Below are 15505 nucleotides of genomic sequence, written 5' to 3'. Positions count from 1 at the left end.
AGAGAACCGGTGAGAACAAAGTAGGGAGATTTACTATTCAGGACTGTGGTTGGTAACCGATTAATCAAGTAGACTGAATGCATCATAGCTTCCGCCCAAAAGGAACGAGGAACACTCATAGCTGTCATTAAGGTATTGGTAGTTTTAACAATATGACGATTTTTTCGTTCAGCCACCCCATTCTGTTGTGGAGTATCAGAACAGATGGTCTGATGAGTAATCCCATGACTCTGAAGATATGTACGAAAAGTTGTGAAGAGATACTCTCCCCCTGAGTCAGAGCGGAGAGTTTGAATTTTTACTTGAAATTGTGTGTCCACCATAGAATGAAATATTTTGAAATTTTCAAACACCTGTGACTTAGAGTGCAGAAAGTAAATCCAGGCGTAACGGGTGAAATCATCAATAAATATAACATAATATCGTAGTCCAGAGAGAGACATAATTGGGGAAGGGCTCCAGACATCCGTATGCACCAGTTCAAACATAGATGGTGATTTTGTAGTACTTAGAAGAAAGAGAATACACTTACTTTTTGAAAGGCAACAAGAAGAACAAGAATAATCCAAATCACTTTTATTAAGAGAAATATTCCTTAACATGCCAGAAGAAAAGAGCTGAATCAAACGATCAGAATGTGGATGACCCAGGTGAAAGTGCCTGAGTTTCCACATTTTATTTGCCAAACAAATATCCGAGGAAGAGGGAGAGAAGAAACAACAAGCTAGAGTAACGGATGGGTGAAAGTCTAGTACGTACAAACATCCATACCGCCTACCCTTCCCAAGTACCTTTTCTGTTGCCAGATCCTGCACAAAACAACAATTTGGAAGAAATATGACTAAGCAGTTATTAGATGTAAGTTGACCAACAGAAATTAAATTTGAGGAGAGTTCAGGGACATGAAACACATCACGAAGGGTAAACTGGTGATGGTCAGAAGAAGAGAAAGTTAAGGAACCAACAGACTGAATTGGTAGTTTAGTGCCATCTGCAGTAGAAATAGCCTGATTGTCAGTATAGGGACGAATATTGCAAAGATGGGAAACATCATCAGTCATATGATTTGAAGCACCAGAATCGAAGAACCATGGAGAAGATGCGATTATACCTGACATACCGGCTGTAGAAAGGGCCTGCACGATCTGCTGGAGCATTGCAGGAGTTAAAGGTGAGGAAAGACCTTCAACAGAACCAGTGGATGCAGTGTCACTAACAGAAGGCTCGGAAGAAGTAGTCATAGAAGTAGCGGAAAGAGCACGACCACGACCTCGACCAGCACGTCCACGGTCGAGGATGCGTAGGCACGTGAACGACAGTCCTGAAGACCATGACCAGTCCTTCGACAATACGCGCACCAATCTTTGCACTGAACGACGACATGTTCCACTTTGTTATAGTCGCGACAAGTAAAAGGAGTGTAACCACGGTTTGGTGCAGAGGTGGATACAGTAAGTGCCAGGTCAGATGGTCCTTGAGATGTCCCCTAAGAGAGGACCTGTAGTCGTTGTTCCTCGGTTAATAAATCATTAATAACCAAATTCATTGAAGGAGTTATACTACGGTTCAGGAGAGTAGCCCTGCAATGCTCAAATTTCGGACGTAGTTTCATAAGAAACTGTCTAACTTGCGCATTCTCACACATTGTGTGGAATATTTTAAAGTCATTTGGAAAGTCGGGATCCATCATAGCTATCTCTGTCCAAATTGTAACCATTGAAGAGTAAAAAGATTGAATACTTTTGTCACCCTGGGTAAGGTGAACCAGATCTTGTTCCAGGCGGTATAACCTAGCCGCATTACTCTGTTGATATATTGTCTGGAGATGCTCCCACATAGCTTTAGCAGTGCGATGTGGCGTGAGGCCAACAACTATTGGTCGATCGACGGAATCAAGAATCCAGGTAATAATCCGTCCATTTTTCATTTCCCAATCAGCCATTCTGTCGGCATCGGTGGAAGCGGGGATAGTAACAGATCTATCAATCAGTCCCTACAAACCACGACCCTTGAGAAAACTTTGAAAGTAGATGGCCCATAGATTGTAGTTGGTGCCATTGAAACTACATCGTGGGGCCTCTGTATGAAAGTCTTTATCCATAGATAGGACAAGATAAAAAAAACGATGCTGAAGAAGAACGTACCTTGTAGCTGAAGATCGGAACAACAACCAGCAAAAGAACAAAAGGGATCAAATGTAGCAAAAGAGCAACGGATCAACAGAGCAGGACGTGCAGCAATAGGTGTAGTAGTAGATGCTGTAGTAGAGATCGGATGGAGCAGGAGATAATGTAGCAGGGATCAGCTGTAGCAGGAGATAATGTAGCAGGATCGGATGCAACAGTGATCGGAAGTAGTAGAGATCGGACGTGCGTAGGTGTAGCAGGGACGTGCGGATAGGCTTGGGGAAGATCGGACGAGCGTAGGGAGGGCCGAATCTGGCAGGGCAGGGCCGGATCTGACAGGGGAGGAGCTAGATCGAACAGGGGAGGGCCGGATTTGACAGACGGTGGGGCCGGTGATGAAGAGATGCCGGATTAGGATCGGTATTGCTTTGATACCATGTAAACAAACTAAAAACAATGAAGGCTTTGGGGAGAATGATTCTCCTTTTCTTTTTCTGTGTTTGAGACAACCCTAATGGGTTGAATATATAAAGTTTTACAACGACTATACAATGTAAGATGATAAATACAAAATCTTCTATACAAGGAATGTAGCCTGTCTAACAGTATATTCATGCTATCAATCTGTTTTGCCAACTTATTTTAAGGCATGGTTCAAAGAATAAGCATATCTAAACCTCATGTGGACCACTAGTGAGTGATGCCTTGAATGTGGGGCCCACCTCGATGCATTTGTTGTATATCCATGCCGTCCATCCTTTTTGCCAACTCATTTTAGGGCATGGTCCAAAAAATGAGGTAGATCCAAATCTCTGGTGGACCACGGAGTAGGGATTGAATTCCCACAATTATAAATTCTTGTTACTACTATTATTATTGGATAAGCTGCCATTTGTGTTCTCCCTTGATCCAGGTCCATGGGACCCTATCAACAAGTTTGGTGACAAATAAACATTACAATGGAAGGAGGAGCGGTGGCAACGACGCCGTAGTAGCCCCGAAGAAGAAGAAAAGAAGAATCATGTATTTTTTTTTCTTTCGTTTCTTTTGTGTGTGTGTGTATGTGTGTTTTTTTTTTTTTTTTCTTTTCTTTTAGGGTTAACCGTACGTAACGATCGTTATGGGACCATAACGTTTGTTATGCCTTGTAACAGCTATTGTGGTTCGTTTTTTCTAGACCTCATTTCAATTCCGCATCATGTAACGGTAACTGCCCTTACCGTTATGTATCGGCCGATGCGTAACTAATTTGAGACACCTTGGTTGTGATCATACTCGCACTTGTGCACTTGATCCCATCAGAGCTCTGTAGTTAAGCATGCTTGGGCATTTGCGTAAAAGATAAGTTTGTGTAAAATATAGTTGCACAAAGCATGAAACAAAACAACAACAGATGTGGGTGCGGTAGCAGGAAATCATTTGTTTCAAAGTGTTAGTAAGTGTCAATAGCTGGGAAGTGGGACTAGGAGCGAGAGTGTGAGTCTGAAGAGGTAGCAATGCATGGTTAGAAGGATCGTGCAACTATGGTTTAAAATTGATATAGCTAAGGCATATATATTGATGTCCATGTGCAAATTTGATACATGATGATGGATTTTGTATGAAGAGTCGGAAGGTAAATAATTTGATTTTAATTGATGAATATAGGCCACGTGTGATGGGGACCAAGAACTACTCTAATTAAGAGTGAGTTAGTTCAAGTTGAAGCCTTTGAAAGGGGAAGGTGCAAATGGATGTGGGTGGAGGTAGTAAGAAAAGATTCGATTTATTGTTAGTTGAGGAGATTGCCTTGGTAGTGAGGAATATGATTTGTGTAGCCGACCCCATTTAGTGGAGAAGGCTTTGATGATGATGATGAATTTGATGAATTCAAGCCACATTAATGCATGGGCATTTTCACACCGGGCTCGAGTGGGGTTGCCTGTGGGATGCAGAGGCACACTCGGGGTGGGCGGCCCATGTGAGGCGGTACCCATGTGATGTGGGGCCCACGAGGGGGGTTTGACCGAGGTCCTAACCCATGGGATGTGGGGCTTGGGCTATGAGATAGAAGGTATTAATTCGCCATGCTCTATCAGTTTGAGCTTTTAGAGCAAGTGGTTAATTGTCTTGCGTCAAAGTAGTATCAGAGCCATAGGTTTAGCATATGATTTTTGCGTTGCATTTAGGTTAGAGTCACATCTAGGGTAGAACTTACATATAGGGTTATTAGAGCAAAGATTGCATATAGAATTTAGGATAACATTGCAGATTTTTGTTTATAGTTTGGAGTGTCTCATTGTTGAATTTTCAACTGGTGTTTTGCACTTATACCACTGATGAATATTTAGCGTAGTAATCTCGGGTTGTCACCTTGCTGAATTTTTAATTCGTAATTTTCAGACTACACTCTTGCTGAATTTTCAGCTTGGTACTCTCAGATTGCCATTCTGCTGAATTTTCAGCTTGGTACTCTCAAATTGCGATTCTGCTGAATTTTCATGGTAGTATTTTAAGTTAACAACTTGATGAATTTTCAGATTAGTGTCTCTAGTGTGTCTAATTTGATCTCTAGGTTGGTTTTGTTTTTGTCATAACATTACCCTAGGATCTAGGTTTTCCCCTAAGAGTTACCTTATGTATGGTCACTCGTTCTAGACGTGGTTTTGGCGTACACCCTACTATGAATCTAGAACAAATTATTGAGGCCCTTAACATTATGAACAACTGTTTGACGACCTTGAGCTAAATTATAGAAAGTGATGATTAGCTCATGAATTTAATTTTTCACACTTATGCCAAGTTTGGTGGCAAAAACTGTAAGGTGATCATTGATAGTGACAGTTGTATCAATGTGGTCTCTGCTAGCACTGTGGACCGCTTAGGTGTGCTAGTTGTTCCTCACCCTAAGCCCTATAGAGTCTAATGGGTTGATGCGTCTTCGATTTCAGTTTCTCAGCGTTGTCCCATTCCCATCCAGTTTGGTTTTTATATAGACACGCTGTGGTGTGATGTTTTCCTATGGATATAGGCCACATCATTTAGGGTAGGCTTTAGTTGTATGACATGGACGTAACACTATTTGGTCACTCGAATACGTGTTCATTTTTGTATGAAGGCAAAATGATTGTCTTAAAGCCTCTCCGCCCCAAAAGTACTTCGGAAAAGGAGGACGTCAAGAAACATGGTCTTGAAGACGTGATGAAACTCCAACTTGAGTTTCTTCCTATAGTTAATGCCAAAGAGTCTGAAAGAGAGACTAAAACTGATTTGACGCTGTATGCCCATATGGCAAGTGAGGTCACATCTAAGGTTATTATGGAGATGCCACCTAAGGTTACACCCGAGGGTAGTGTAGAGTTTCCATTTGAGTTGAGTCCTATATTGGAGGAGTCTAGTGTTGTTATTCCAGATGACATACCGGATGAGCTTACACCCGTGCGGGCTATTCACGCGTTGACTCTACCAAACCTTCGTCGCGATCAAATGAGTCCCAATGAGGAATTGGATCCGGAAAGACAAGTAGATGAGCCTAGGGACCTTATAGATTGCATACTCATGTCAGTGTTACACATGCCTTCAGAGTCTGCATATGCATCTACACGACATATGCATGACTTGCATGGGGGAATTAGAAAAGAATCAATATAAGTAATGAAACATACAAAATGATTGTTGACTCACATCATAGGTTTAAAGGGTTTGTTGTGGGTGATGAAGTCATGATTAGAATATGTCCAAAAAGGTTTCCACAAGGAATCGTAAAAAAATTATAAGCCCGTAGCGCTAGACCATATAAAATCTTGAAAAGATTGGGTTTGAATGCTTATGTGATAGATCTTCCACCTAACATGGGTATCAGTTCCACATTTACTGTGGAAGATCTTGTACCGTTTCATGGACCTTCCCCTAACCCTCACATGAATTTTGATGATGATGCCCCTGACCTGTCCCATAACCCACGGCCATTACTTGACCGCTCTTCTCAACTTTTACCACCCGTACCATTCATACCTACAAGAAGAGAGGAGATAGATGATATCTTAGATGAAGAAGCGGTTTCCACACAACATGGAGGTTACCAGGAGTACCTTGTCAATTAGAAGGGAAGACCAAAGTTAGTACGTGGATTACATAGGCAGAGCTTTAGTGACGAGACTCGGATCTCCTTGAGCATCACTGGAGCTTTATTTCACAAGAGGCGAAATCTTCTCAGCTGAGGGAAATTGATGAGGACATCTGAGCACCATACCAGAGGAGGGCTGAGCCAGTTTCCTTATGGCTAGACGACCATTACATGGGGCCTACTTGGCCCAATTCACATTCCTAGCCACATTAAAGACCCCACGTGCATGTTCATGCATATTTAAATACTCCACACCGGGAAGATATACGTGAGCTGCATATAGGAGCTTGATGGACACATCAGACCGTTGGATTGGGTGGACACGATGATCGGACTATTAGATCATCATCATCAGACATCTTGATCGTGGACCCCCATAGGCCATGAAATAGTTTAGTTGTTTAGATTATTTACATGCTTTGTTATTTTGGTATAGCTTATATTTGTGTTGACATTAAGGAGTTAGAAACATGTTTTAATTTATTAAGCGTCTTTATGTTGAGAATCTTATTTGAGAGCGTCTTTTTGTAAAAAGGTCTTTTTTGAGACTATAAAAGAGAAAGATGAGTGTGTGAAAATGCTGTTATTTTGAAAAAAAAAAAAAAAGCTTTATGTTTTCTCTTCTTCATGTGATTTGGAGCTTGGGTGTGCTGTGATTCCATTCTCTATTCAATAGAGGTGCGAGGCTTCCATCTATCATCTTCTCTCTTCCTTTCTATCCAAAGAGGTATTTTTTCAAAAAAACTTCATCTCTCTTCTTCCATTCCTATCCAAAGACCATCTAAATCATATATATATATATATATATATATATATATATATATATATATATATATATATTTGCAGCTTTTCATAATCCAACTTCAATTCCAACCGAAATCAACAATTGGGGACGAAAAAACCCTAATTAACGACCCACACGTTGCGAGCCCATAGGCTGACCATATGGACAACCGCTCAATCATTTGATTTTCCCTTGCTTCCCCCATCAAAACCCCTTGATTCCCCATCTATTACCCTACCTTAAAGCTTAAATCCCCAATTAAAACCCTAATTCCAAAATTGCTAATTCCCATGAACCTTAATTTTTCAAATTTCAGATTTTTCCCTTTCTAACCCTAATCATAAAACCTATAAATCCGTTCCTTGAGTGTGGAACGTGCCTATGCTAAATTGGAAGTTCTATCATTCCATCGGGCCTAGTTTTTATTGATTTATATGATTTCTTAGTATGCGGGCATGTGACTTAGGTTAAATTAGATTTTATTTCCTATTGTTTACTTTTAATTACTTGGTGGGTTAGCATCTTTTGTTAATTGAATTACTTTATGGACTCTTTCATAATCCACGTTGCATGCTAGCATTAAATCATGTGTCCTGCATCACACATATTCATCAGATGGATCCTAGACCAAGTGGGCCTTGCAAGCAGGTTGATTAAAGATCAAGCTCATTTAAGTGTCTCTATTAGAGATCTATACCACTTCAGCTGTCTTGACATAATATCTGGATCATATCAATGGTCCGATCGGACAACTAATTTTTAAATGATAAGTTGGTCTCCTTTGACAATATATTGAATTAGTATTCAAATGAGCCCAAGATTTTGTGATTTTGACATCATTTTAGTGAGGTATTGCCCATTTACGGAATGCATGTCTAGTTGTGACGATCTAGGGCTATTTAGTTATTTCTAACATTTCAGTGAAATAGATGGTTCACATTAAAAGTAATAGATGGGCTCTGTTGCTTTGAGGAGAAGTATATAAGCATGCAAACATCTTTTCTAATCAATGCTTGACTATTTTGATTGAATATATGGGTTAATTCTAGTTTTTCATTGTTTCCTGCGATGGGATTCAATACCCTACTGGCACAATACTTTTAGGTGTTGTTTGAATGCTTGTAAAATTTAAGTTACAAACACTAATACACTTGTAAAGAGTTTCACCCTTGATGTGTTCAACATCACAGTTGAACATAGAGAACATTGCTTGCAATCCTACAAAGATCTGAGTGGCAGCTAGGGCCTTAACATCCTTGGCAAGGATCCTGCTTGAATCCTTCTGTGCCCCGGGGTGACCTCTCTTGAGCCTATCATCCGACTCCTGAACTTCAGGTGGCCCCCCAATCAAATCTGCTTCCTGCTGCCCTTCCTGCCCGCCCTACCAACTGACTTGGCTCCTTGCATTCTAGGTAAACTGTTACCATATGTAGTTACATTTTACGCTTGTGTTCAACTAAGTCATAAAGTGTTTACCATGTACAAAGTGGGTATCACACAACATAGAGCTTGGTGGAACAAATCCCACCAAAATCTTCAAATGACATAAAAAGGGTTTGTTTTTCACCTAAGAGTACATCAACGGACACATCATGGATAGATTGGATGTCCTGCACCCATCACAGTGGGTCTCGTACACAAGCTGGGAGGTTTTTAGCTGTAGGTGTCCCGTTCCAACTGTTCCCTGTCGTGCAGCCCACCTAATGAGTCAATTGGCCTGTTTTTTGGGGCCCTGGGAGAGCATCAAGGGGCACACATGATGGATGGATTGGATTTATCATATACATCATGATAGGCCCCCACAAACAGTGTGTATATCAACTATTGCCTTTTCTATGTATATTGTCTTTGCAGGTGTAAGCCCTTTATCTATAAAATGAAGTGGCTTTTGCAATGAAAAAAATGGGTGTTTTCCTGTAAACTTTTAGCAACTTGTAAATGCTTTATGCCCAAAATTTCCCATCCAAACACTAGTAAACCCTTTACACCGAAAACAATTTTACAAGCATCCAAACGACACCTTAAAGCCACTTTGGTGCGATGCCATTGAGTTTGAGTGGTGCCGTTCTACATATTTATCCCTTCTATACCATTTTGGCTGATTGTGAGTTGATTGAACCTAAATTGTGGCAAGTTGGTGTCAGTGTTCGAATTGTTGACGAGAAATCGATAATATCGGCGATATTATCGGTGTCGCTGAACCGGCGATACTGAAATCCCAAGTTTTCGTTTCTCTTCCAAATGTCAACGAAATATTGGCGATATTTTCGATTTTATCGAAAAAATAGCTATCGTTCTCCTTATTATTGAAAAAAATTGAAATAAATATAAAAAATATATACAAAAAAGTTCTCTTACCTTTCTTTTTATCCAGATCTACCCGCAGAAGTGGATTTCGGCTAGATTTAGTGGGCCAATCGTTGTTGATAGCTCTGAAGTTTCCGAGGTAAGAAAACCCTTTTAAAAAACCCTTTTGTTTTCTTCAAAGAAAGAGATTTGAATGAGAACTTGATTTCACCGAGATTTACGGAGATTTTGGTTCGGATTTGAAAAAGAAAAAGAAAAAGATAATTTCAAGATGAGATTGATTGCAGATTTTCGAGAAGAAGAGAGAATTTCGTAAAAACGAAAGCTCTCTTGCGTCCGCTCTGGGCGGGGATTAGCTAGGTTGAGTATACTGACAGGTTGAGTAGCGAGACTAGCTATGGAAGTGATGTCGGCAAGTTCCGTGGGCCCCACCATGATGTATGTTTTGTATCCACACTTTCCATCCACTTGGAGAGATCATTTTAGGGCAATATCCAAAGAACGAGTTAAATCCAAAGCTCAAGTGGACCCCATCACAAAAAACAGTGGGACAATGACGCCCACCGTTAAAAACATCTAAAGGCCACAAAAGTTTTAGGTCAAGCTGATATTTGTGTTTTCCTTTATTTCATGTCTTTTTTTAAACTTTTGAACAGGTTGGATTCAAATAAACATTATGATGGGCCTTAGGATAGTTTCAACTGTAGGAATCACTCTCCCCACTATTTTCTTCGGTGGGGTCCACTACAGATTTTTATTTGCTTCATTCTTTGGTTCATACCCTGAAATGATATCTAAAAATGGATAAACGGTGTGGATATAACACATACATCATAGTGGGCCACAGAACTTGGCGACGTCACATTAGTAGCCGACTCGCAACTCAACCTGTCAGTATCTATCTAATCCGTGTCCTCTCACACCAGTTGTATAGCTGCTGTATTGACGTCAGCAAGTTCTGTGGATCTGATCATGAGGTATTTGTTATATCAAAATCGTCCATCATTTTGGCGAGCTCCTCTTAAGGCTTAAGACGAAAAATAAGACAGATCTAACTATCAAGTGGACCACATTGCAAAAAGCAGTGGGAGATTGAATGTCTACCATTGAAACCCTTTTTGGGGTCACAGAAGTTTTGGATCAATATGAAATTTGTTTTTCCTCTTCATTTAGGCCTTTGTGACCTTATGAACAGATTGGATGGAAAATAAACGTTATGGTGGGCCCTACGAATTTTTTAATGGTGAAAATTATTATCTTGGTGTGGTCCAGATGATCTTTGGACATGATTCATTTTTTGGATAATGCTTTAAAATGATCTCTAAAAATAGATGAACGGTGTAGATATAATAAATACATCACTGTGGGGCCCATGTAACTTTGATCTCCTTTGAACTGTTCGTACAACTCGGAGCTCGAGGAGCGTCAGTGCTCGTCTTCGCATGACACGTACCTGCAGCAGCTATATAGCTGGTGTGTGGTACACCAGCCAATCCGCTTCCAGTTTTAAGGGAATGGAATCCGCTTCCAGTTTAATGGTGGGATTTAATTGCTGCTGTTTCCTTTGATGTGGTCCACTTGAGATTTGGAACTACCTCATTTTTGGGACCATGTACTAAAATGATATGCTGAAATGGATTAATGGGGTTGATTTCTCGCATATATCATGGTGGGCCCACGGAACACTGTCTAGTAGCCACCTCGTTATTCACAATGATAAAACACATGCCATACAGTGGGTACCACAAAGTCGTTACACCAGCAGGACGTGATTTGGCTAGTGACGTTGCCACTGTCAAGATGGCTAGTGGTTGGTGCTATGTGGGCCTAATCATGATGTATTTATTTGATCCACGTTGTCCATCTATTTTTTCAGATCATTTTAGATTTTGATCCAAAATATCAGGCATATATAACTCTCAGGTGGACCACACCACAAAAAATAGTAGCAATTGAATGTCCACCATTAAGAACCTCCCAGGGTTCAGTGTAATGTTTATTTGACATCCAACCTGTTGATTAGGTTATACAAACTAGTTTGATACAAAATTTGTGCCCCTTGAGAAGTTTTTAATGGTGTGCATTCAATCAACACTGTCCTGTGATGTGGTCCACTTGAGATTTGGATCTATCTATTTTTTGGGCTTATACCATAAAATGATCTGGAAAATTGGATGGATGTGTCAATATGTCAAACAAGTGCCATATCCAAGCCATCAATCACCAAGTATACCAATATAAAGATCCCATGTCTCAAGAAAGGTGTACTTTTTTAGTTCATTAACTTTTAAATGTCCTAATTATTATATGTTAGCTGCATTTGTATTATATGAACTCATTTTGATTACAATTGGAGTGATTTCTTATGTCAGTGTATGCTTTTTGGGCCCCATTAAATGAAAACTTATTATTTAATGCATTTTTTGTAATTTTTTTATTCCTAAATATGCAAATATGTGTATTTAGGCATGCCCTGAAGTTTTACTGAAAAATTCCATCATTTTCCCCATTATTCACCCTTTTTTTTTTCCCTCACATTTCCGGTTATCGGCGATAAGGATATTATATCTTTATCTCCAGTCAGCGAAACTTGTAGTGATACCGACAACTCAAACACTGGTTGGTGTAGGATTTGAGCTTCAAATTGGTACATATTCATCCTTTAGTTGAACGTTCAGATTCTTTTCCAATCTTAGCTGTTCACATAGAGAATACTTCTAATTTCAGAGGTTAGATTAATACGGTTTCATTGTTTCTCTTTTATATTTTGTCGGAGAGTATTTTTATTACAAAGGTTAGATTACAGTCTCATTAATTCTTTTATCTTATTATTATTATTATGTTTTTATTGGTCAGAGAAAGAAAGTAATGTGTCTATGGCTAGTTGGTAGGCACTACTACTATGGGAAATATTAGAGTAATAGGTTTTAGATTAGAAATAACCAAGGGTATCTTAGAATCTTCATAATAATATGTATGTACTTGTATGCGTATCTATGTATGCATGCATGCAGTGTGTTTTTTAGTATGTGTGGGTGTGCGTGCATGCACACTTGTGTTTATAGATATCTTGAGTACCAGTAGTGTTTGGTGAAAGTTTTGCTTCAGTCTCGTGTTCTTTGTGTCCTAGTGACTGGTGGATTGGGTCTTGAAGGAATGGAGGGTTTTTGGGCTTTTAGCAAAGGACGGCCCGGAAATTTGGCTGGTGGTTGTTTAATCAGTGGGATATTTCAGCTCTAGTTTAAATGCTGCAAGGCTAGCTCTCTAAGTTAGGTTGCTTTGATTTGGATCTCTTCTCTTAGAAGACAATGAATTGACCATCCTCCAACATTCATTGTTAATTGATCCTATATACCAAAATGAACAAGCAAACCTAACAAGTCAGTGTCCTCATACATTCTTTTGGATATCCAAAAGGGAACTCAACTTTCCTCACGATCTTTCGTATGTACAAATTCTTCTTCTTCTTCTTCTTTAACGAGTACATCTAGCATGTTTTCTTTTCCTAAAAGTGGGCTTTCTTCAGATCTCCTGGACTTTTTTTTTTTCCTCAACTCTTTTTTTTTGGTCAACTCTTGTACAACTCTCAAGGTAAAAAAAAACTATGCAGTTTCTTGGATTTCCATTTTGCAGGATTGATGGAAATACCTCCATGTCTGCAAGGCAGCAACAAATGAAGGAGTTCAATAGTCCAGAAAGCACGGTCTTTATATTTCTTATTTCAACCCGTGCAGGTGGCCTGGGGATTGATCTGGTATGCCTTCTTGGCAATGCTGTATTAAACTCGTAACCATTAAATTTGTATTCTATGTTTAATTCTAAGCCTCATATGTCTGCATGCATATGGTGTCTGTTGTTTGTCATGTCTAGATACGGATGTTAGCAGTTTGCAAGTATTTGTCCACATCCATTTTGCACCCACCCCCACCCCCCCCCCCCCCTTTTAATTTTTTTATTTAATGCATGTGAATGGGATGCATCACTTGTACATGGGACACAGAGAAGCAGTGCTCTTTTCCTTGTGTCCATGCAATGTTGTGGCTGTGCATGCAGTTTTGTGTTTGTGTAATACACGAAATAAAAAGAACCTGGCAGCTATCAGATTCATCGACTGACTGAAACACCTGTTTGTAACAGCCAAGTGCCGATAGAGTCATCATATACGGTATGTGTTCTCTTAAGGTGTTTTGGTGGCATTCTTCAATAACACTGTTGGCAGTGTTCGCCAACAATATCATTTAACTTGCACTTCATTTTCCACAGATCCTGATTTCAACCCATTTATGGATTTACAAGCCCAGTCAAGGGCCCACAGGATTGGACAGACCCGGCCTGTGGTGGTCTATCAACTGATCACCAAATGTTCTGTTGAGGAGAAAATACTGCAAAAATCAAAGAAGAAGCTGGCAGTTGAGAATATGGTGATGAATCCTACGAAGAAGCTAAAAGTGGACGAGCTGCAGTCAGTGCTGCTTCATGGAGCCAGGAAGATTCTCAGTAAGAAATTCACACATGCCACATCAATCCATTACGACGACAAAGCCATTGAGACTCTCCTTGAGCTGGACCCGGCACCAGCTGACAAATGTACTCCAGAAGAAAACGACTATCTCGGTGCTATAGAAAGTTTTGTTGCAGGCTCTGAGAACAAGGAGCTGCCCCCATCTCCCAAGGCACAAGAATGGCAAGAAATTTTTGGGCCCATCAAAGATTTGGGAAAGAGTGAAAAGCTCGGTAGGGGCAAGCGTCAGAGGAAGGATGTGAAGTATGTATATGATGATGGATCTGATTCTGACAGCGATGATATATACTCATCAGACAGCACCTCGGTTGAAACTTCTTCAGACAGTTCTTCTGGATATGAATCAGAAGACCTCCATGAAGACATCTGACCGCTATTAGAAAGGTTAAGCATGCTTATTTTGTAATTTTGTCAATATCGATCTGTATCGTTTTGATCATTTTGGTAAACGTACATCTCCCACCCCACATCAATGTACAAAGCAAAAGATTATAGGAGAAACATATGTAGTAAACCCTATAGAAGGAATTCCAGGACTGTAACTAAATTGGTCTTTCTATTCAGTTTCTACCTACATTTGAAGACTAGAAATGTAATATTGATGGAAGATGACTATGACGAGATTTTATGGAAAAAATGTTTACGGAGAATGGCTGCTCTTTTGGAGTTGAAAAATGCTCTGACAGTCCAATCGATTGATCTTAACTCTCCATTAAGTCCAGATCACATTTCATGGATACCATGAAAGATTGCACTGATCAGATGATCGAATCCATCCTCGAGTTGGCCTTTTTCTATAGCCATCCTTTTACCAATTCATGGATGGGATGGTCATGATTGCCTGACAAGCGATTCTTTAGAATAATTAGTAATTCATAATGGGGCCTAATAAGTAGATGGATCAAATTGTTGATTGGACCTATTTTTGTGTAAATAGAATTCACCATCCATATTAAAGGACACTGATCAAGATCAAATGGTCAGTATTTGACAGAATCGTGTGCTGTTAGCATGTTAGCCAGTGAAATGTGCTCTGGACCTAATGAACAGTATAGGTCAATGGATTGGATTATCCCAATTCAACTACAATCACTCCAACCCATAGTGCTCTGAGGGCACTTCTTCATTTCTTCATCTCTTAAATTGTAAATTTACTGAAATGCCTCTCTGGATACAGTATGAATGCTGGATGTACATGGGTAAAAAAGTGGAAACCTGCAAGGGGAGGACTCATCTCTTCTAGCAGCATAGATATAGACATACAACATTGCCCTCAGTCTTACTAAATTCAGGACTGAATGTCAAATTCAGTAAGACTACAAAAACAACATATAAGATTGAAGATTATTATAGCAAGACTTGAAGTATGAATGAAAAATGAACTTGGAGCTTCCTATTACCATGCAAACTCATTCCAAGGAAATGGAACTTATTAAATAATCAGGCAAAGCCAAGATGGACTTACAAACTCCCTAACATAAAAACCAAAACTAGATGTATGCATTTGGTTTTGCAATGAGATAACCTTCTACAGCCTTGAACATTCCCACCATGGTTTTCATAATTTCCTTTGTTTCATCTTCTTGTGGCACGCTCCCTTCAACTGTCTCAAACTCCCAGCAGAACTTGTATATGCTCCCACCGTCATTTCCACCTTTGAA

General features: G+C 39.8%; 1 protein-coding gene across 1 annotated transcript in view; it reads left to right on the top strand.

Annotated features, from left to right (window-relative positions):
• Positions 1-14494, top strand: part of LOC131236527 (CHD3-type chromatin-remodeling factor PICKLE-like) — a 76439-nt gene extending 61945 nt beyond the window's left edge. The window contains exons 16-18 of the mRNA XM_058233764.1: positions 12956-13076; positions 13460-13487; positions 13586-14494. Of these exons, the coding sequence (XP_058089747.1) occupies positions 12956-13076; positions 13460-13487; positions 13586-14214 (778 nt within the window). The 3' untranslated portion in view covers positions 14215-14494. The remainder of the gene's footprint in view (positions 1-12955; positions 13077-13459; positions 13488-13585) is intronic.
• The last annotated feature ends 1011 nt before the right edge of the window (positions 14495-15505 follow it).

The sequence above is a fragment of the Magnolia sinica genome, chromosome 2 (assembly GCF_029962835.1).
Source record: "Magnolia sinica isolate HGM2019 chromosome 2, MsV1, whole genome shotgun sequence".
In the NCBI taxonomy this organism is placed as follows: Eukaryota; Viridiplantae; Streptophyta; class Magnoliopsida; order Magnoliales; family Magnoliaceae; genus Magnolia; species Magnolia sinica.
The sequence above is the reverse complement of the archived record's forward strand: the minus strand, read 5'-3'. Positions and strand labels throughout refer to the sequence as shown.